This window comes from Nerophis lumbriciformis, linkage group LG20 (assembly GCF_033978685.3).
Source record: "Nerophis lumbriciformis linkage group LG20, RoL_Nlum_v2.1, whole genome shotgun sequence".
NCBI classification, from domain to species: Eukaryota; Metazoa; Chordata; class Actinopteri; order Syngnathiformes; family Syngnathidae; genus Nerophis; species Nerophis lumbriciformis.
In genome coordinates, this window is record NC_084567.2 from 44773489 (window position 1) to 44797120 (window position 23632).

Sequence of the window (23632 nt, forward strand, 5' to 3'; positions counted from 1 at the left end):
TCAAAATTCCAGTCTTTATATACAGTATATATTTACTATTGTGGTGTGCGCTAGTGAATACTTCACTTAGGATATTATACTTTCTTTAAAGTTATTTAGAAATAAACTGGAGATATTTATAATAACATGTACTTCTTATAAAAGAGTTTTCAACAATGGAACATACAACTGAGATGCATTGGCAAAAAAAACCCTCAAAAATGTCTGTTCTCTTGTTGACCGCTAGATGTCAGTGTTTGACCAGAACTTCAACATCTGATTCAGGTTCTTTGTCCTTCATCCACAGCTCACTTGACAAACTAGACTAGATTCTCTAGTTAGCAAAAGTGATTTAGTCTCCCAACTAATGGAAGATGGATGTCTCCCCTGATGGAGCGCAGCCTTTAGGTCTTAGTGGTCTTAGCTGAAAGATTATGTGTCACACAACACATCTGACATCTTCGTGGTCTTAGCTGAACACATCTGACATCTTAGTGGTCTCAGCTGAAAGCTGCTGTGTCACTCAACACATCTGACAGACAACTTCTTCCAAAGCTGAAAATGGATTTGTCAAGTAATCGGACATAACTGGATGGACAAAAAACAACAAATGTTTGGACTTTTAGAGAATAATCTTTAGCAATTAAGGTGGGAGTTGATTGCGTTTCAGGAGTTGCTTGTAAACAGAGTGACTTTGTCACGCTGAAAGTAGAAAAGACGGACACATTCCTTCTTAGCTTGGCAACTGTTAGCAGGTGAGATGAGGTAAGAAAGAAAGGAATGGAGCAACAACATCAAAAACAATGTCTCTTCTCCCAAGTGGTCCCAAAGTCACTTCCATCAAGGAAAAAGTCCTCAGTCATTGTTGGCGTGACAAAAAGAAAAAGGCTTCAGTCTGTCTCACTGGGTTGGTCCTCAGTCTGTCCTTCAGGACTTGGCTGGTCCTCAGTCTGTCCTTCAGGACTTGGCTGGTCCTCAGTCTGTCCTTCAGGACTTGGCTGGTCCTTAGTCTGTTTGTCCTTCAGGACTTGGTTGGTCCTCACTCTGTCCTTCAGGACTTGGCTGGTCCTCAGGCTGTTTGTCCTGCAGGACTTGGCTGGTCCTCAGTCTGTTTGTCCTTCAGGACTTGGCTGGTCCTCAGTCTGTTTGTCCTGCAGGACACTAACCAGCGACTCCCACGCTGTTTGGCACTAAAAGGTAAAGAACATCAGACTGTGTTCACATAAAACATCAACTTTCTAATACATAAGTCAAGAAAGTTTTAGTACTATTCAACTGAATCATTTTGTGTATGGAAGACCTTCATCATCATCATCATCATTTCTTTTTATTCCTTTCACAAAAATGCATAAATAAAAGGCACGTACAGTTCATTCTTTTTTGTATCTTATACATTTCCATGACCTTTCCATCTTCACTTCACCAAATGGACTTTTGGTTATTAAAAAAATGGTATTTTTTTAATATTACTGAATTAATTCAGAGAAATTTAGGTTTTGAATAATCATTCTTATTATTGATTATAAACAACATTGCTGTGTTCCATTTACATCAGAAGTTGATAGGAATGTTGTAATGCTGATGGACATCCACCTGAGCTATTGTTGTGCTTGCCTTGTCTGAATATAAACAACTTCTATTTCTACCACATGAATACATGAACTTTACACTCCACTAACGTAAAGTAAAACTGCCATTAGACTTCCATATTAATATGGGGCCACAGAATGAGTATGAGAGCCTAGCCCTAAAAGGAATAATCTAGACATAAATAGTCATATTTTACTTGAGAAACCCTTTGAGACATTTGTGATTAAGGGCTATATAAATGAAATGTGATTGATTGTCAAAATATGACAGACATGTTCTATTCTTTTCAAGACTGTAGTCTTGGACCCTAGCAGTGGTTCTCAACTGCTTTAGCATTCATTCACAACCTAATGAGAAGTTAGTGGACATTTTACAACTCAAATGTCTACAAACGTTTGAACTTCTGGTCGTGCAAAATGACAAGCAACAGTTCATTTGATGAAAGAAAAGCTTTGATTTATATATTGCTTTCATTTATGGTTGAATGAGTGTGACTAATAAACATCAATCAAATCCAGACCACATAGTGTGCCAGGAACTTTCAATCTGGGACACAATGGCTGCAATAGAGTGCACATAAGAGGTGTGTGTGTGTGTGTGTGTGTGTGTGTGTGTGTGTGTGTGTGTGTGTGTGTGTGTGTGTGTGTGTGTGTGTGTGTGTGTGTTATTACTGTGCACATGTTAAAAGTGCAATTTCAATGTTGATGATGTACATTTGTTCTTCAAAATGAATGAAGGTTATAGTCAGCAGAAAAATCTTTAACTATTTTCCCTAAAACTGCACCGAGGCTGTAAAGTGTGATTACACCATTAATCAAACAAAGTTTGCATAAAACTTGTTTAATGAACATTTCAGCATTGATAAGATGAAAATGGTTTGAAAAGAAAGTGTGTAAAGGCGTTGCGTAGTTAGATGTGTTGCTCGTATCTGCTTTTAATGGTAAGATCTAACTCTTGGTTTGCTGCACAGTAGCCATGTTGCTTTGGTGGGCCACCACTTCATGTTGCTTTGGTGGGCCACCACTTCACATTGCTTTGGTGGGCCACCACTTCATATTGCTTTGGTGGGCCACCACTTCATATTGCTTTGGTGGGCCACCACTTCATATTGCTTTGGTGGGCCACCACTTCATGTTGCTTTGGTGGGCCACCACTTCATGTTGCTTTGGTGGGCCACCACTTCATATTGCTTTGGTGGGCCACCACTTCATGTTGCTTTGGTGGGCCACCACTTCATATTGCTTTGGTGGGCCACCACTTCATATTGCTTTGGTGGGCCACCACTTCATATTGCTTTGGTGGGCCACCACTTCCTTCACTTCCTTCACGTGTCTCAATACAACCTTTTGAAAATAGAGCAAAATGATCTGTGTTGGCCCTGCGATGAGGTGGCGACTTGTCCAGGGTGTACACCGCCTTCCGCCCAAATGCAGCTGAGATAGGCTCCAGCACCCCCCCGCCACACCAAAAGGGACAAGCGGTAGAAAATGTATGGATGGATATAGTAAATAAACTATATTACTAATGAATAATGCCACAGATGTGGTATATGTATGCATTCTCAGAGCCTTTTTATAGAAAATCTTATCATAGCAAATGATAGGATGATGTCATATTGACCAAGCCCTTACCACCCCCACACCCTGTAATGTATGAATGATGTTCTGTACACAGCCTTTTTTTGCACACTATTGACTAGTGATGCACCAAACATGTGTCCGCTGAAAGAAGACTTTGATGGCTGAGATGTGGTGATGACGTAAGTAAGGTATGGCCTGGAGCATGTCTGCCATGCTTCATACATCCCACATATACCGTATTTTCCGCACTATTAGCCGCACCTAAAAACCACAAATTTACTCAAAAGCTGACAGTGCGGCTTATAACCCGGTGCGCTTTATATATGGATAAATATTAAGATTCATTTTCATAAAGTTTCGATCTCGCAACTTCGGTAAACAGCCGCCATCTTTTTTCCCGGTAGAACAGGAAGCGCTTCTTCTTCTACGCAAGCAACCGCCAAGGTAAGCACCCGCCCCCATAGAACAGGAAGCGCTTCTTCTTCTACTGTAAGCAACCACCCGCCCGCGTAGAAGAAGAAAAAGCGCGCGGATATACCGTACGTTTCATTTCCTTTGTGTGTTTACATCTGTAAAGACCACAAAATGGCTCCTACTAAGCGTCAGGGATCCGGTTCATGAAAAGACGCAATCTCTCCATCCGCACACGGATGACTATTTCACAGCAACTGATATTCCTGTGAACCGCACTGTGGATACAACGGGAGCACGTACGGTGAATATTCGCACCACAGGGAATGAGAAGTCATCCTTCACTGTGGTTCTAGCTTGCCATGCTAATGGCCAGAAACTTCCACCCATGGTGATATTCAAAAGGAAGACCTTGCCAAAAGAGACCTTTCCAGCCGGCGTCATCATAAAAGCTAACTCGAAGGGATGGATGAAGAAAAGATGAGCGAGTGGTTAAGGTAAGTTTAAGTTTACGTGAAGAGGCCAGGTGGCTTTTTTCACGCAGCTCTGTCCATGTTGATATACGTATGTTTGTGATTGCACATTTGCGTACATTTTGGGAGTGAACAGAGTTGTTAGAACGCTGGTTTTTAATATATTATTAAAGTTTGACTGACCTATCTGACTGTTTTTTTGACATTCCTTTAGCGCAGTTAGATGCGGCTTCTAACACGGGGCGGCTTATAGGTGGACAAAGTTTTGAAATATGCCGTTCATTGAAGGCGCGGCTTATAACCCAGGGCGCCTTATGGTGCGGAAAATACGGTACACCTTGACGGCCATCTACAAAATGTGCAAATATTAAGAGGAGAGTGTCAGCTTTGAAGGGGAGAAAGTAGAGTTGGAGCAGCAAGTGTGACGTCATGTTCATCCAGCATAAGAATGAAAAAGTCTCCAAACACAAGTACATGGAATTCATTCTTTCTATGACACCGCCATGGGCTCTTTAACTCTATTCTGTTGATTTCTACTATGCATGATTTCATTCTTTCTATGACACCACCATGGGCTCTTTAACTCTATTGTGTTGATTTCTACTGTGCATGACATGAGTCTTCCAAGCTTGTAGACTTCCTTTTATCTGCCATGTGTGGCCCAAGACAGAACAAGCTCTTTTCATACCAAACAAGGAACACATTTGTCATGTGGCTCCTTACATTTCTACACTAACCAAGATAGTCCAACTATCTTTCATTGTGTTTGATCACCCATGAAAGCACTTGGCATGTCACAAATATGTCAAAACACTGATGAGGTGTACCTTCTCATAGTAGTTGACGTTTTTATCTGCAATGCCACTCAGAAGCTGCTTGAAGTCCTGTCGCTTGTTGCTCTGCCAGCGCTCCCAGTCGGCCTTCAAGTCCGCATTGAAACATTCCATTTTGTCCTGGCAGCGCTCCACCTCAGCCGGCATCTATGGCGGCCAACACAGAAGGACTACTGCTAGTGGGAGCTACATGCTAAATGCTACAGCCACAAAAGACTCTTTGACATTATTAATGAGTCAGTCCTGCAACAACACAAGAAGAGGTGATGCTTACGGGCGTTTTGTCTTCTTGTTTGCGCAGTACGGCCGCTTCCAGGCGTCCCTCGTACTCTGCCTGACTTTGGTCGCGTTTCTTCAAAACGTTCTGCAAATCCAGCACAAAACCTTTAGCTATATTTGCTACTTTTGAGCCTCTGAAAAAGTCAACACTGTTGTTAATGTTGGAGTTTTTCAAACACGTTTATTTGTACAAGTTATATTCTTCAACTAAAACTAAATCCTCCGCTGGCATATTTTACGCTTCATAATGCGCCACACATTTTCGATGGGAGACAGGTCTGGACTGCAGGCGGGCCAGGAAAGTACCCGCACTCTTTTTTTACGAAGCCACGCTGTTGTAACACGTGCTGAATGTGGCTTGGCATTGTCTTGCTGAAATAAGCAGGGGCGTCCATGAAAAAGACGGCGCTTAGATGGCAGCATATGTTGTTCCAAAACCTGTATGTACCTTTCAGCATTAATGGTGCCTTCACAGATGTGTAAGTTACCCATGCCTTGGGCACTAATGCACCCCCATACCATCACGGATACTGGCTTTTCAACTTTGCGTCGATAACAGTCTGGATGGTTCGCTTCCCCTTTGGTCCGGATGACACGATGTCGAATATTTCCAAAAACAATTTGAAATGTGGACTCGTCAGACCACAGAACACTTTTCCACTTTGCATGAGTCCATCTTAGATGATCTCGGGCCCAGAGAAGCTGGCGGCATTTCTGGGTGTTGTTGATAAATGGCTTTGGCTTTGCATAGTAGAGCTTTAACTTGCACTTACAGATGTAGCGACCAACTGTATTTAGTGACAGTGGTTTTCTGAAGTGTTCCTGAGCACATGTGGTGATATCCTTTAGAGATTGATGTCGCTCTTTGATACAGTGCCGTCTGAGGGATGGAAGGTCACGGTCATTCAATGTTGGTTTCCAGCCATGCCGCTTACGTGGAGTGATTTCTCCACATTCTCTGAACCTTTTGATGATATTATGGAGCGTAGATGTTGAAATCCCTACATTTCTTGCAATTGCACTTTGAGAAACGTTGTTCTTAAACTGTTTGACTATTTGCTCACGCAGTTGTGGACAAAGGGGTGTACCTCGCCCCATCCTTTCTTGTGAAAGACTGAGCAGTTTTTGGGAAGCTGCTTTAATAGCCAATCATGGCACCCACCTGTTCCCAATTAGCCTGCACACCTGTGGGATGTTCCAAATAAGTGTTTGATGAGCATTCCTCAACTTTATCAGTATTTATTGCCACCTTTCCCAACTTCTTTGTCACGTGTTGCTGGCGTCAAATTCTAAAGTTAATGATTATTTGCAAAAACATTTTTTTTTATGAGTTTGAACATCAAATATGTTGTCTTTGTAGCATATTCAACTGAATATGGCTTGAAAAGGATTTGCAAATCATTGTATTCCGTTTATATTTACATCTAACACAATTTCCCAACTCATATGGAAACGGGGTTTGTACAATATTTCTGATCTAATAATGTTTTTCTTTTGAAAAGTCATGCTGTGTGTTAAAAACGTGCTGTTCTGGGGGCCAAACACCACTTAAATGAATTTCAATTCATTTCTATGGGCGAGGTTACAGTAGAAGTGTTTCCCTCATAGAAGCAATGGAAGTGTTAAGTTGAGGTATTACTAATATTCCACCTTCTCACCTTCATGGACTCGATGTAAAGGATGTACTCTCGTAGCACAGGCAGGATGTCCTGGCAGATGTTCTCACTAAGGTCATCCATGGCCCCGCAGGACGTGGTCACAGAGCTGGCCACACCCTCCAGGGGACACCGCAGCTCCTGTTCCGAGCCCGCCCAGCTGGAGTACATGGTGCTGTACTCACGCACCTCTGTCAGGTACTCTAGTGGAGAGGAGCACATTAGGGACTAAAATCTATGTTGTCCAGTGACGTGCAGTCAGGGGAGGCAGGTGAGGCGGGGCCTCATGTGCCATCATGGAAAGAAAAAAAATGTAAAAAGAAAAAACATTAATTAAATTGTTATATGTATCCAGTGATTATCCTATAAAATTATTTTCCATTTAACTTCACCAGTTTTAGATTATTTTTATTCAAAATCGCTGAATTTTCACATTTGCCGTTCAAATACTGAGAAGAGACTTGTGGTGAGGCAGCAGCCAGTTGAGCCTCAACATGGATTGCGCAATGACTCGGCTAACTGATGGCCTGCTGTGCAGTGAGACCGTATTGCTAGAAGGAGTGGCGCATGGACTTCCTTTATAAGTAAAGGTAAGACCATAATAAGGTTTTTTTTAAATTAAATGTGCTTTTTTTGTGTGCTACAGTTTGTATGTGTAAAGTTAAAGTTAAGTTAAAGTACCAATGATTGTCACACACACACTAGGTGTGGTGAAATCTGTCCTCTGCATTTGACCCATCCCCTTGATCACCCCCTGGGAGGTGAGGGGAGCAGTGGGCGGCAGCGGCGCCGCGCCCGGGAATCATTTTTGGTGATTTAACCCCCAATTCCAAGCCTTGATGCTGAGTGGCAAGCAGGGAAGAATGCTGGTATGAGCTTTTAAACATAACCCGTTAACTGCTGCCAATCAAATGGTGAATAAGATACTCTTTAGTGTTCATATGTTTGTAAATCTGACTGTGATGAAGTCAGTGCCTCACCAGCCATCAACCTCACCGCACGTCACTGATGTATATAATATATATATATATATATTGCAGCCTCCTGCCATAACAATATATATCATCATTATGAAGACTCAAAGGACCATTTCAAGATGGGTTACAAAGGCTCCTAATTTGGCTGCAGTAACATATTGTATCATTTTCACTTATTATTTTTATGTCAACACTATTATTCGTCTACTTGCTCATTTACTGTTAATGTTACTTTATGTTGTAACATGTTTCTATCTAAACTTTTATTAAAATGTACTAAACATGTCATCTTCGGTTGTTTCAGTACTTCATATTAGCTTTGGGCGACACTACAAATGATTCAATACCAAGTAGTCATACCAGTGCTGATACTTCAAATTGTCAACATCATCCAATAATTCTATTTTTGATTACAATTATAATCAGTCAAATCACAGTATGGCACTGTAACAATAGTCATTCATATTAAAATGATTCCTAATATTGGCTCTGATTTAACATTTTCCCTGAAAGTGCTCCTGTGTCCAGGGATTTATTTCCTGTAAACTAGTGCTTCTCAAACTTTTTTCACCAAGTACCGTATTTTCCGCACTATAAGGCGCACCTAAAAACCACAAATTTTCTCAAAAGCTGACAGTGCGCCTTATAACCCGGTGCGCTTTATATATGGATAAATATTAAGATTCATTTTCATAAAGTTTCGGTCTCGCAACTTCGGTAAACAGCCGCCATCTTTTTTCCCGGTAGAACAGGAAGCGCTTCTTCTTCTACGCAAGCAACCGCCAAGGTAAGCACCCGCCCCCATAGAACAGGAAGCGCTTCTTCTTCTACTGTAAGCAACCACCCGCCCGCGTAGAAGAAGAAAAAGGGCACGGATATCACCGTACGTTTCATTTCCTTTGTGTGTTTACATCTGTAAAGACCACAAAATGGCTCCTACTAAGCGACAGGTATCCGGTTCATGAAAAGACGCAATCTCTCCATCCGCACACGGATTACTATTTCACAGCAACTGATATTCCTGTGAACCGCACTGTGGATACAACGGGAGCACGTACGGTGAATATTCGCACCACAGGGAATGAGAAGTCATCCTTCACTGTGGTTCTAGCTTGCCATGCTAATGGCCAGAAACTTCCACCCATGGTGATATTCAAAAGGAAGACCTTGCCAAAAGAGACCTTTCCAGCCGGCGTCATCATAAAAGCTAACTCGAAGGGATGGATGAAGAAAAGATGAGCGAGTGGTTAAGGTAAGTTTAAGTTTACGCGAAGAGGCCGGGTGGCTTTTTTCACGCAGCTCTGTCCATGTTGATATACGTATGTTTGTGATTGCACATTTGCGTACATTTTGGGAGTGAACATAGTTGTTAGAACGCTGGTTTTTAATATATTATTAAAGTTTGACTGACCTATCTGACTGTTTTTTTGACATTCCTTTAGCGCAGTTAGATGCGGCTTATAACACGGGGCGGCTTATAGGTGGACAAAGTTTTGAAATATGCCGTTCATTGAAGGCGCGGCTTATAACCCAGGGCGCCTTATGGTGCGGAAAATACGGTACTACCTCAGAAAACACTTGGCTTTCCAAGTACCACCATAAAGACCAACATCAAAATACAGTAGCGTAGTAGACCTAAATATTTATTAAAAACCAAGCAGCGGTTTAATCGAACAAGTATATTTCATATTTTGGCCACTGAAACATTTAAACAGTTTGAACAGTAACAGTGTGTTTGAATATTTAATTACCGTGAGTGATTCTTTGGCGTACCACTAGATAGAAGACTAGTTTAAATGTAACTTAGATATTGGGTTTCACTATGTAAAGTGCTTTGAGTCGCTAGAGAAAAGCGCTATATAAATATAATTCACTTCACTTCACTAGATGGAGGCCAAACCAGTTTGAAAAGCACTGCTAAATAACATAATCGGCAAAAGATTTTGTGCTGATAAAAAACATTGATCTAAACACTGTCATAACGACCATATACTCATAATATACTTGGTATCCTTGCTGTTGATATCTGTATCGATCGCCCACCTTTGTTTACATTCAAGAGCTTAGAAGTTAGCATGGTTTGTTCTATCCTCATATGGTGTTTAGTCCAGCTGTCCTTACTTCATGTATTGTGGAGGATTAGGCACTTAGAGATGCTGCTACACTACATTGTGTTGAGGACACGGTCAAGTGTGTTGGACATCAACATGCATTATCACAAAGCACTACGCTTAGCTTTTTCACTAAGATACTAAATGAAACAAATTAGTAACACAGAAAAATAATTTGCGATATGAAATGTCTTCAACATCACAATTTCAATTATTCATTTTAAAGTATTTCTGATTCTGAATCATGATTAACACTCAAACAACATACATATCATGAGGATGGGAATAGATAAGATTTTTCCGGTTCTGATTCCACTTTCGATTCTGCTTAACGACTCGGTTCCTTAAGGGTTCTCTTATCGATTAATATTTGGGGGAAAAAACGAGAAAAAAGGGTGTATTAACATCAAATGTGTTTAGTCTAGAGGTAACGTGACCTTACAAAGCCTACAGTCATGTTTCAAGAGGCACACACGTAGCATAGAAGAAAATAAAAACGTTTGTAAATAAATAAGAAATGATTTTTCTTCTGTAGAATTGAATCATGTGCAAATGACACACGAATGTAACATTTACTAACATGTGATATTAACGTATTACATGCAAAGTGAGATATGTCAAGCCTTTATTGCTTATTATGTTGATGATTACAGTTTATAAAAACTTTGAATTTCAAATCTCAGAAAATGTAAGGTTTCAAAAAGTGTAAGCCATGATGATCGACATGATAAGAAATAAAGGCTTGACATATCTCATGTTGCATGTAATACGTCCATAACACATATCACTTTCACATTTGAAGTTAATTGCTGACATGAATGGACTTGTACACCATATTCTTTCACCTGTATCATGTAATCAGGGTTTCTACAGGTATCAGTTATTTTAATGTAATGCCTATGTCCGAGCACATATGGTTATTATATATAGTCAAAAGCTTACAATTGTCTGTATACAGACAATTGTTAGCATTTGACTATAGTAATGTTGAATAGTTGAAAAGTTGACTTTTACTCGTTACTATTATGTGAATTAGTATTAACTCGCTAGACTGTTTCATGGGAGAATGTATTTGTATTTATTGTTCTGTAGTAGCATCCGGTGTTCTGACTTAGTGCACGGCAATAGAAAATAGCCAAATAAAAGGTTCCATCTGTCAATCATCATCACAGTGTACCTTCAGTCAAAATGATTAAAGGGGAACTGCACTTAAGCCCTATAAATAAACATCCAGCTGTGAGTTAGTTGATCAACAAAATATATCCAGAATCAGAAGTCATTTAAAAAAACCGATATCTCATTAAAACATGCTGTAAAAATGAATATTCACTGAAAGTCTAACTTATAATGGCCACAAACTGGAGAAGGTTTTTTAATTTTTATTTTTTTAAAAGCTTAGTTTTTACGGAATAATAAACGAACACAATAGCAGGAATGCAAACGGTGCATGATTGCAATGATTGATTTAAACATTTTCAAAAAAGACATGTCACGGAAAGATGCCAATAAGGCCTTTAGATGCATTAAGAATAAACTGAGTCAATTAAACATCTTCAATAAATTGTATATTTCACCCTATCAGTTGTTTCAAATGGGTACATTAATTAGCAAGTTGTTGACGGTGTGGCGCAGTTGGGAGAGTGGCCGTGCCAGCAACCTAAGGGTTCCAGGTTCAACACCCACCTTCTACCAACCTAGTCACGTCCGTTGTGTCCTTGAGCAAGACACTTCACCCTTGCTCCTGATGGGCGGTGGTTAGGGCCTTGCATGGCAGCTCCCGCCATCAGTGTGTGAATGGGTGAAATAGTGTCAAAGCGCTTTGAGTACCTTGAAGGTAGAAAAGCGCTATACAAGTATAACCCATTTACCATTTAAGTTATATATAATGTCAGGCAGTTGAATGAACTATTACCGTATTTTCCGCACTATAAGGCGCACCTAAAAACCACACATTTTCTCAAAAGCTGACAGTGCGCCTTATAACCCGGTGCGCTTTATATATGGATAAATATTAAGATTCATTTTCATAAAGTTTCGGTCTCGTAACTACGGTAAACAGCCGCCATCTTTTTTCCCGGTAGAACAGGAAGCGCTTCTTCTTCTACTCAAGCAACCGCCAAGGTAAGCACCCGCCCCCATAGAACAGGAAGCGCTTCTTCTTCTACTGTAAGCAACCACCCGCCCGCGTAGAAGAAGAAAAAGCGCGGGGATATTACGTACGTTTCATTTCCTTTGTGTGTTTACATCTGTAAAGACCACAAAATGGCTCCTACTAAACGACAGGGATCCGGTTCATGAAAAGACGCAATCTCTCCATCCGCACACGGATTACTATTTCACAGCAACTGATATTCCTGTGAACCGCACTGTGGATACAACGGGAGCACGTACGGTGAATATTCGCACCACAGGGAATGAGAAGTCATCCTTCACTGTGGTTCTAGCTTGCCATGCTAATGGCCAGAAACTTCCACCCATGGTGATATTCAAAAGGAAGACCTTGCCAAAAGAGACCTTTCCAGCCGGCGTCATCATAAAAGCTAACTCGAAGGGATGGATGAAGAAAAGATGAGCGAGTGGTTAAGGTAAGTTTAAGTTTACGCGAAGAGGCCGGGTGGCTTTTTTCACGCAGCTTCGTCCATGTTGATATACGACTCCATGCGCGCCCACATCACGCTGGTTTTAATATATTATTAAAGTTTGACTGACCTATTTGACTGTTTTTTTTGACATTCCTTTAGCGCAGTTAGATGCGGCTTACAACACGGGGCGGCTTATAGGTGGACAAAGTTTTGAAATATGCCGTTCATTGAAGGCGCGGCTTATAACCCAGGGCGCCTTATGGTGCGGAAAATACGGTATTCATTTACTGTGCTAGGGGCTCCAGCCCCGCCCCCCTATGTGCATGGCGCAGAAGGGAGGGACACACACAACTATTTGCGCACACAGAGTGATCTGTGACACAATCACTTGTCCATTTGGTTATGGTTTAAGTTTATTTTAAACATGCTATAAAAGATGGGGTAAAAGTTTTCTCAAGTTTGATCAAATTAGGATGGAAAAATGCTCATTGAAGGTTTAAAATCTGTAATCGCACTAGTGCTACTTTTTTTTTTTTTTCAATACTTGCACGACCTATTTTTATTCGCAAATGCGAGTAAAATGCTCGCACTGTACAGTCCTGTTCTATTATTGGCCAAATGTTCCTGAATAGTTTTCAGATAAATTGGATGAAAATATTAATTATACGAAATACTTTGAAAATCACGGAAATCATGTTGAAAATATTATATATCAACATTAGAATTGAATAAAGTTGTTTTCTTTAAAAAAAAAAAAGTGTTTTTAACCATGTACCCAGACTTTGTGGACAACCTGTATATAATTTATATTGTATATAGTCTATATTGCGCAACATTAGAACAAACTATTATTTCTGGAAACATCAGTTGGTAACAATGAAAAGAAGGATAAGGTTGCTGAGCCAACAGCGGACTCAAGTTCAAAAGATAAACTTACAACACAGAAGTCAAATGTTGTGCTGTTGGTGTTGCTTCCTGTTTCACAACATTAAATGTGTGAAAAGCTAACTTCCTCACTTCAGATGCAGACAACACAACTAATCTTGCTGGGCTGAGCACAGACAATGCATGTCAAAAACTGACATGAAAAGTTAAAAGATTTCTGAAATAATCTGACATTTTCCATATTTGTTGCCTGGTCCTTCTTAAAACATCACTTTATGTTCCACTAGGGCAGTGGTTCTTAACCTTGTTGGAGGTACCCAACCCCACCAGTTTCATACGCGCATTCACCCAACCCTTCTTTAGTTAAAATTTAAATGTTTTTTTTTTTTCAAATTCAAGACAAAGTTATATGTTTTTGGTAACACTTTAGTATGGGGAACATATTCTAAGTAACAAAGACTTAATTCAGAGTTATTTGGTTAGGGTTAGAGGGTTAGGGTTAGGGTTAGAGTTATAATAAGACCATGTCGAATAAGGCATTAATAAGTACTTAATAATGATTAGTTAAGAGCCAATATGTTACTAATTTGCATGTTAATAAGCAACTAATTAATGGTGAATATGTTCCCCATACTATAGTGTTACCGTGTTTTTTTACTGGTGCACAAAATGAAGCGTGCATGAACATCACCTTGTTCAAACAACAAAACCAACACAGTGCATAAACTCACAACAAATGACACACCTGCAAATCAGTCTGACTTCTGCTGTTGTCGTATCCGTAATACGCCGATAGGGAGACGTTTGTATTTACATGATGAGTTTTGACCTCCGCTGAACCCCTGAGCCCGACTCCCCGAACCCCTAGGGTTCGATCGAACCCAGGTTAAGAACCACTGCACTAGGGTCATAAAGTGTGTAACCTCAGAGGTCAAACACAAACTGTTTACCGAGCACACAAGTATAAAAGTAAGTTAACATTTAGACAAACAAATGTCCGTTTGTTATGTTTTTGTTGCAGGTTGTGTTTGGTGTCAGAGACACAATCAGTCAGCCCTTCACTGGGTCACCTGACAATCAGTCAGCCCTTCACTGGATCACCTGACAATCAGTCGGCCCCTTCACTGGATCACCTGACAATCAGTCATCCCTTCACTGGGTGACCCGACAATCAGTCGGCCCCTTCACTGGGTGACCTGACAATCAGTCGGCCCCTTCACTGGGTGACCTGACAATCAGTCGGCCACCTGACAACCAGTCGGCCCCCTCACTGGGTCACCTGACAACCAGTCGGCCCCCTCACTGGGTCACCTGACAATCAGTCGGCCCCCTCACTGGATTACCTGACTGCTCTTTGAGGATTCGCTGAGCGATGCGGTCGATGGTCCCCAGTTTCTGGGTGAATGTGTCCAGGTACTCTCCCATGGCGCAGAAGTCGGGAGGCCGCGCCCGCAGCTTGTATCCTACGGCCACGTGCTTGACTGACTCGCCCACTTTGGTGAGCAGTGCCAGGCCTTGGCGCTTGTTCAGGTCCTGTGGACACATCATGGGTTGAGAATGTGATCACATGTAATATTTCACTGCTTCTCATTTTGTCTGGAGATGAGAGAGTCCATTCATTTGATTTCCTAACACTGTGATCCAGGAGGGATGATCCAATCGGGACTTTGCAATGTGACCAAGAGCCACGGGACCAAATTGCATGTGAGAAGAAAAGGGAAGATTATCTGGGACAGTTTTGATAGACGACCACTTTATAGCCTTGAGAGAGGTCGTTTGTCTACTTGTGCTGGGAAAGTATTTGAGATTTGCATCCTTACTACTTCTCTTTTTTTTACTGCATCAGCAGCAGACTGATTTATGGCTGCAGCTGACGTCCACTAAAGAGTTTTTCTTGAAGGAAAATGGATGGCGGTGGCCTCACCTTGGCAGACAAGAAAGCGTTAAGATGTGGATTGAAGGAGAGGACCGGGTGGTCTGCAACCCGTTTGAGGAACTTATCCAGCGCTTTCATGCGCGTTTCCACAAACTCTTCCGAAAAACGATCCACCACGCCCTTCATCACAAACTTCTCTGGCAAAGGCTGGAAGAGGAGGAGAGGAAGGATAAATGATGCTTTTATATGTCAGCCAGGAGAACGCTGGGGATGAGGTCACCTACGGGGATGAGGTGGGTGGGCTGGCTGTCCTCCAGCTTCATCCTCAGCCAGTCGAAGTCTTGATACCGTCGCCGCACGCAGTAATCGGGAAGGTCAAACTCCATCCGTGTCGTCTTGAGGAAAAAGACACATGTTGCACCATTAGCCACTTAAAATACACATGTTGCACCATTAGCCACTTAAAAGACACATGTTGCACCATTAGCCACTTAAAATACACATGTTGCACCATTAGCCACTTAAAATACACATGTTGCACCATTAGCCACTTAAAATACACACGTTGCACCATTAGCCACTAACTAGGGTGTGTTCACATCTTATATAGTACATTATTAACTAAGGTGTGTTCACATCCTAAATAGGAAAATTATTAACCAGGGTGTGTTCACATCCTACATAGTACATTATTAACCATGGTGTGTTCACATCCTATATAGTACATTATAAACCAGGGTGTGTTTACATCCTATATAGTACATTATTAACCAGGGTGTGTTTACATCCTATATAGTACATTATTAACTAGGGTGTGTTCACATCCTATATAGTACATTATTAACCATGGTGTGTTCACATCCTCTACAGTACATTATTAACCAGGGTGTGTTCACATCCTATATAGTACATTATTAACTAGGGTGTGTTTACATCCTATATAGTACATTATTAACCAGGGTGTGTTTACATCCTATATAGTACATTATTAACCAGGGTGTGTTCACATCCTATATAGTACATTATTAACCAGGGTGTGTTTACATCCTATATAGTACATTATTAACTAGGGTGTGTTCACATCCTATGTATATCAACTGGAGTCCACAGTGCACTTGTGCAAGTAGAGCAGTGTTAAAAAGTCTCACTTAATGAACACTATGTCTTCATATTTGCCTGGGATGTTTGTTTAAAGCCTTTCACCCTCAACACCCTAGTCACATAGCAACGGTCGCCATGACGCCAACAGGCCTGGGCCTACTGTAAAGGAGGCGAGGCGATCAAGCTGGTAAATAGAAGCTATTGAATTTACCATTGAATCATTTTTCATAGGAGGGATTGAAAGAAGAAGCTGTGCCCAAAATGGAATGAATGTGTTTCTTCAGCCGAGAGAATGACTTGAGTTTATTACCACAGGATGATGTCATCATTTGTCAATAACTGACAGCCTGCTACTGTATTTGACCTCTGGGACAGATTACTGTTCTAGAAGTATGGCTTTATTTCATGGTAGAGAGAACTAAGATATTAATTAGGGAGAAGACTTTATAGACATTGTTTCCTATAAAATATATTTTTAATAATATTTTTGTAAAATAAGTAACGGTCAAGGTAACTGTTCTTTAACACTTAATAAAAAAAGACTGTTTAAAATATAATTTAGGGTGTTAAATTGTGCTCAGCATCAGCAGTGAACTCCTAATAACTGTCTAAATAGCGCCTAATAACTGAGATTAATCACGAGTGTCTCAAAGGGCTGCACAAGCCACAAGGATATAAATGCTTTAAATACATTGAAACGTTAACGCCCTTTTAGCTTCCACGTAAATGTTGCCCACAGCCCCTTTAATTCCATCCATCCATCCATTTTCTACCGCTTACTCCCTTCGGGGTCGCTGGAGCCTATCTCAGCTACAATCGGGCGGAAGGTGGGGTTCACCCTGGACAAGTCGCCACCTCATCGCAGGGCCAACACAGATAGACAGACAACATTCACACTCACATTCACACACTAGGGACCATTTAGTGTTGCCAATCAACCTATCCCCAGGTGCATGTCTTTGGAGGTGGGAGGGGCCTATCCCCAGGTGCATGTCTTTGGAGGTGGGAGGGGCCTATCCCCAGGTGCATGTCTTTGGAGGTGGGAGGGGCCTATCCCCAGGTGCATGTCTTTGGAGGTGGGAGGAAGCCGGAGGGAACCCACGCAGTCACGGGGAGAACATGCAAACTCCACACAGAAAGATCCCGAGGCCAGGATTGAACTCACGACTACTCAGGACCTTCGTATTGTGAGGCAGACGCACTAACCCCTCTACCACCGTGCTGCCCCTCTAATTGTCCATTAAAAACATTTTCTGTAATAAATGTGTTCTGTGACTATGACTTTCATAATCCATCCATCCATCCATTTTCTACCGCTTATTCCCTTCGGGGTTGCGGGGGGCGCTGGAGCCTATCTCAGCTACAATCGGGCGGAAGGCGGGGTACACCCTGGACAAGTCGCCACCTAATCATAATATTTAAATGAAATATGTAAAACAGTCATATTTGGAGTTAATGATATGAACGTATTGTATTATAATTAAAATGATTACACTTATCATATTGTTGAATGTGCTCAAAAAGTACTTACACGCACATTTATTTCTTTTAACCAAGTTTTCTTTTTTAAATGTTAATATAAATAGACACGCAACGTACTTTCTAGGCAGAATAAACATTAAATATTGTTCTGGCTTCTTCAGAGCCATATTATTTTTGAGTGTTTAAATAAGTTGATCTTTTCCGTCTTCATTTGTGAAGGTGTTTATTAATGATAACAAATAAAAAACAGCGTTTCACGTTCAGTTTGTGATGTCACGTCCATTTCCTGTTGTAGACACCTCCTGTCCATGTCACAAACAGTATCATGTAGATCCATCCCTCTATGTGCACAATTGAATATATTAGTTGCTCGGACAGCAATGTGTGTCTAAGTTTAGATTGGGGTATGACTTTTCTTCATGAGGAAAGATGCTAATGTCTCTTGTATTCATCTTAGCATTTAAGTTAGCTAGCCAGCGATAGCTTGCTTCTCCGGTAAATAAACAGTATGACCGGTCCGTGAGTTTATAAAAATTCACAGTTTTACGATAATTTAAATTTAGAAAGGGTAATACAAGGAGTTTTACCCTGGTTTATAATTAATATTGATTATCGTTACATTCTTATATGGAATATACTATCAGGTGGTGTGGCTCAGATGCCAGCAACTTGAGGGTTCCTGGTTGTGTCTTTGGGCAAGACACCCACCCTCACACTGGTGTATGAATGTCAGCGGATGTAGGTGGTTGTCGGAAACTGGCAGCCTTGCTTTAGTCAGTCTACCCCAGGGCAGCTGTGTAGCTTACCACCATACATGTGGAGTGAATGAATGATGGCTTCCCAGTTCTCTGTGAAGCGTTTTAAGTTTTTAGAAAAGTGCTCTATAAAATCTAATCCATTATAATTCTTATACTGTAAAGCATCATTCTGGCATTCACCAACATTATCAATTGGAATTTCATTGAATTTGAATTTTACTTCCCTCATTTCAAATTGGAATTGCAAATCTAACTCCTGTTTGCAACCTCAATTCAATTTCCAGTGAAAACTTGGAATTTGAGAGACATTCTCAACTACTTTGGGAGTTTTGCACAAGCCTGCTGTGACTGAAATATAGGAATTCCATTTCTTAAAGAAAAAATGAATGATTGGTAGGTTGGCCGAACATAAGCAGTTCCTAGGGCTTGACCATGTCACCATGACAGAAGTAAACAACAGACCATTGTGGACACTCTGTAGGTGATGTAGGTCTCCATGGTAGAGACGTGCTTCTTTGGCTCGTCCACCGTGACAAACAGATCACGGGTTTCGGTGGAAACGTAGTGGTCTCGTGGGTCGGATTCCAGGTCGTCGTCCAGCTGCAGCCTGTTGAACAGTGAGGACGCGGAGGCCGGACTCGGCGTGTCCACTGGCGTGCCATTGGACAGCTCTGCCTCCTGAGAAGACAGATGTATATATCTTTAAAAAGGCTGAAGAAGAGGAAGGGCAAACAAAGGGGTGATAGAATGATGCTGATACAGTTGTTTGTTGCTGTGAATGAAGCTATTGTTGGCGTCCCGCTTATGTGCTCGCCTCGCACCATGCATCATGTGACCCAACATCTGCAGTCACCCTAACTGAGTGATGGCTGAGGCAAGAGACATGGAGCAAACATTGCACTGTAATTATAGCAAAAGTGAACACAACTTACAGTTTTCCCACTCAAAGACTAAAGAAATGAACGCCCCAAGTCTTTGCTTTGTAGTGCCAACACTTAAAAGGAGGCTGCGCTGACAAATACAAAAAATATAAGAGATTATTTTGAGGTCAACCAGCATCCTGGAATTCAGATTTTACTGCATTATTCCCACGTTTGTTTTGAAGGCAACAGAAAGTGTTGAGAATCCCTTGGTCTTCCCTCCTTTCCTCCTCCCTCGGGTTCAGAGTGTTTTTTCCCTTTTACACTGCAGCACAAAACCCTAAACTTGTAATCACAGCCCACGTAATTGCAGTGGCTTGCATCATTGTATCACAGGGATGAACAGCCAGGCCACTCACTCACAGAAAATAACACATTGAGAAAGTCCAGAAATGTATTTGTTTCTTTAAAAAGAAAATCTGGCAGACGTGTTGCTGTCATTTTAGTGCTGCCTCATTGGAATTACATTTGTTGCACATTTTCTGGCCACGAGTGTCACCCAGAAGGTTAGCAACTAGCTATGGCAAACCAGGTATTTGACTCCATTTCCTAATTATCCAAAGAGCAAAAAACAGCATTGTGTGGTACCTCAACTTAAGAGTGTTTAAGAGAAGAGCTGTTTCTTGGCTAATTGTTATGCTTTAAGTTGGAAGCAAACATTTGAGTTACAAGCACCCTTGCCATTAGTTGGCGTAGAAAATGCCACAGTGAAACAGCTGATCTTAATTAGCATTAGCTTGCCATCTCCAGCCAGGCATTAAAAAAAAATAGACCTAAAAATGAGCGATCATCAATCTTCACTAGGACGTCCCTTTTGTTACTTGAGTGACATTCATGGCACCCGAGGGTCTAGTGAGATGATGCTGGCTGCTGCCAGATCATTGTTAAGAAAAAACGACCGGCAGGAAGGCGAGAAACACTTTTTATTACAACAGACTCTTGCGCCGTACCTGCTGTCAAAACCCTAAAGACCGACCGCACAGTTCGTGTCTTCACAATAAAAGTACTGCTCCATCCTGCTTGCACTAACACAATAAGAACAAGCCAGCAAGCTACGGAGTTTGCTGTGAATTGATTTTTTTTACGAAGTGTATAAAAACAAACATGGAAGCTGGACAAAGAGGAAGCTAAAATGCAACCACTTTCATGTGGTATTGGACAGACAGGAGGCCTTTTTTTCCGTCCACCATTCAAAAATGTGGAAGTTATCTGCACTACTGTGAATCTTGTCTGATTCTAGCCAATGCAAGTCATCAGAATATTCTTGTCTTCATGAAAGAAAGGAATCTATTTGTGTTAAACATTAAACACCTTCAACTTATTAACGTTCCCTGCAACTCCTAAAGGGACAAGCGATAGAACATGGATTGATATTTATTCAATTAATGAATTATTGAAAATGATGAATTGACTTAGAATCGAGATGAATAACAATCACGATACGGATTTGAATCGATCTTTTGTGCACTTCGAGCAAAAAGCACTACCACTTTTTTTTGTCAAACTATCCCACACATACATGATACACCGAGTTGTTTAAATAATAACCCTGGCTATCACATTGATATTAATAATAATAATAATAATAATAACAACCCTTGCTATTACAATGATATTAATAATAATAACAACCCTTGCTATCACAATGATATTAATAACAACAACCCTTGCTATCACAATGATATTAATAATAACAACCCTTGCTATCACAATGATATTAATAATATTAATAATAACAACCCTTGCTATCACAATGATATTAATAATAACAACCCTTGCTATCACAATGATATTAATAATAACAACCCTTGCTATCACAATGATATTTGTATTTCGAAATGGTTCAGTTTGAAATAGGCATTTAGCACCAACAGGTTAGTAAACATGAATGAATGAAAGCACCATCACTGCTCTTTTCCCTCACTTCTGCCCAGCGACGTGGAGCCTACCTTGTGGCCCCCAGGGGCGACGCTGCCATCCGGCCCCGGGGTGACGCTGCCATGTGGCCCCGGGGACAGAGGCTCCTCAGCGGCGGACAGCGGGTGGACAATGTCTGCGAGGTGCTTCTGCCCCGAGCTGGCCAGGCCTCGCGGGGCGCCGACACTCATGGTGCGGCAGGCGGGGCCCGGGGTCTCGGCTGGGTCTTGGCTGGAAGCGGAGGCCAAGTTGACCGCGACTGTTTGTTGTTTGTCCGCCCCTCGGCTCCTCCGCTCCTCGGCTCCTCGGCTCCGTTTGTCTTCCTGCAGCTTGGAGCCGCTATTTGCTCTGGTAGTCAGCACAGCTCTACTGCGCAGCTGCGGAAGTTAAACGCTGAGAGACCGGAAGTAAACACTGTGACTGTCTGTGACAACGAGACGCGCACAATTACTTTGAATAACGTACGTATTTTCTCCCGTTAAATGGAGTTTGTAGTATCACAATGTGTTTGATAACAGTATGTATTTTATGTTTTTGAATTTGAAGGTTTGTCATATTTGTAATCAGGCATCCGCACGGACACCTTAGTACGGCGCCCGAGAGAATCACCGCGCGAGGACACAAGAAAGCAGACACGTGGGTAGGCGACACGTTGCAGGCAAATAAAGCAAAGACTTACTTTATTATCGACACTTAATCTGTCTTTTCCCTCGTCGATATGACCGCTAATCCTCCAGGACCAGGTAAAGTTACTCCCCACGGCAGCGTCTTCTTGTGCTTTGTCGTTATCAAGCCTGCCGAACTAACCCTCACTATTTCACTCTTTTGCTCTTTAAACTAATCAACTCAATACCATTCTAAGCTGACACCAAAATTCTGCGTAATGTTATGGAGATTGTGCTCTTGTATGTATTTATGATATTACATCAATTTGTTTGGTTGTACAACTGTTAGTTAACCACAGGGCTGGGCCCAACACATTGTTGTGCCGCGAGCGCCCCCTGGAGTGACGTCAGAAACATGTTTTTGTCAGCTGTGGTCCGTATGGCTGCAGTTGTAATACACTTTTCCACCACTCGTGGCAGTAATCAGAATATCAGACAAACAGAAGAAGTCTAGAGCTAAAGCGATAAGTTTCATAAGCGCACAAATTATGACTAAAGGAGTGAAAGCTGTATTTTTATTTGCACTTATATTTTGCTGACAGTATATTTTAGAAACATACATGTTATTTGGAATGTAATTATTTTAGCACTGCATAATCAGTTTTAATTAGTTACTTCTTGTGCATAATATTTGATTAGTGTCAGCCTGACCTAAGCCTTGATAATAATCTTTGTGATTAAAACATGGTGTCATATCATTTGGCAAGGTTTACCCTGTTAAACTAAGTAGGTTAGATATAATTATTGAATATGATAAATATGAAGAGTAAGATTATTAATGCAGTGTAATATTTGAGTGGGCCCCCTGTAGTCAAAAAGGTTAAGAACCCCTGGTCTAGATGACCAGGGTGGGCTAAAAAGTTCAGAGACTAAGAAGAGTTGATGTTGCCAGAGCAGTAAACATTGCTATGCATTCCGTACCTGATATTATCTGCATGGTTTCTTTTCATAAGAATCCACAATGGATAAATAGTCCTTCACTTTGAAAAAAGCAGTTATGTAGACATTCGGTAAAAGTGGATCAAATTGCTAACCTGACTCTGGCCAGATCCTTGTAGTTGGCTGAGCTCCACACAAGGATGTGGGACTTCTCAATAGGAAAAACAATCCTTGTATGTGATTGGACAAAGCACTTGTCCATTATCTTGAATGAGGTGCTACTTCAAACACTCACATGGACATCAAGCCGTGACGCTGATGAGAGCCATGCTGGGAAATACAAAACAGAACAGCCGACATATTGGATAACGACAGAGCGAAAAGTTAATAAATGCCTTCAAAACCGTTCTCTGTTAATCTTGTAAATAATGAATATTTGATAGATTAGACAAAACAGTTGCAATAGCAGAATCAATGTCAGCACACGACTCCTCGCTGCGTGGCGCCATTGTTGTTTGAATCAAACAGTCGCTTAAGCGTTACGTCACATCTATGAAATCACGCCCGGCGATCCTGATTAGTTCATTATTTGTTGCTATCTGGAAGGAGTTTGCGTTGCCCTCGAGCCCAGATCCTTGTGTGGAGCTTAGTGAACTACAAGGATCTGGCGAGAGTCAGG

General features: G+C 41.3%; 2 protein-coding genes across 3 annotated transcripts in view; one reads left to right on the forward strand and one right to left on the reverse strand.

Moving 5' to 3' along the window:
- Positions 1-21776, reverse strand: snx30 (sorting nexin family member 30). Of its 2 annotated transcripts, none has more exons than XM_061980931.2 (9): positions 21442-21776; positions 19035-19250; positions 15516-15626; positions 15280-15438; positions 14699-14888; positions 6804-7003; positions 5141-5230; positions 4861-5013; positions 1-1169 (listed from the first exon to the last, which is right to left on the reverse strand). In XM_061980931.2, exons 1-9 carry the CDS (start codon positions 21598-21600, stop codon positions 1083-1085), a joined length of 1365 nt encoding a protein of 454 aa, XP_061836915.2. In that variant the 5' UTR covers positions 21601-21776; the 3' UTR covers positions 1-1082. The 2 variants fall into 2 exon arrangements, with proteins under 2 accessions (XP_061836915.2, XP_072771483.1); XM_072915382.1 differs by lacking the exon at positions 1-1169 and adding an exon at positions 2181-2912.
- inip (ints3 and nabp interacting protein) overlaps positions 21774-23632 on the forward strand; it is a 7642-nt gene continuing 5783 nt past the window's right edge. The window contains exons 1-2 of the mRNA XM_061980932.2: positions 21774-21870; positions 21956-22152. Coding sequence (XP_061836916.1) covers positions 22128-22152 — 25 coding nt within the window. The 5' untranslated portion in view covers positions 21774-21870; positions 21956-22127. The remainder of the gene's footprint in view (positions 21871-21955; positions 22153-23632) is intronic.

Bases quoted from the DNA above. Each gene is read 5' to 3' on its own strand.
- snx30 (XM_061980931.2), bottom strand. From the start codon at position 21,600: ATGAGTGTCGGCGCCCCGCGAGGCCTGGCCAGCTCGGGGCAGAAGCAC. The intron at 19,251-21,441 runs GTAGGCTCCACG...CTGTCTTCTCAG, and splicing joins TCGCCCCTGGGGGCCACAAG to GAGGCAGAGCTGTCCAATGG. The intron at 15,439-15,515 runs GTAGGTGACCTC...CTCCTCTTCCAG, and splicing joins AGCCCACCCACCTCATCCCC to CCTTTGCCAGAGAAGTTTGT.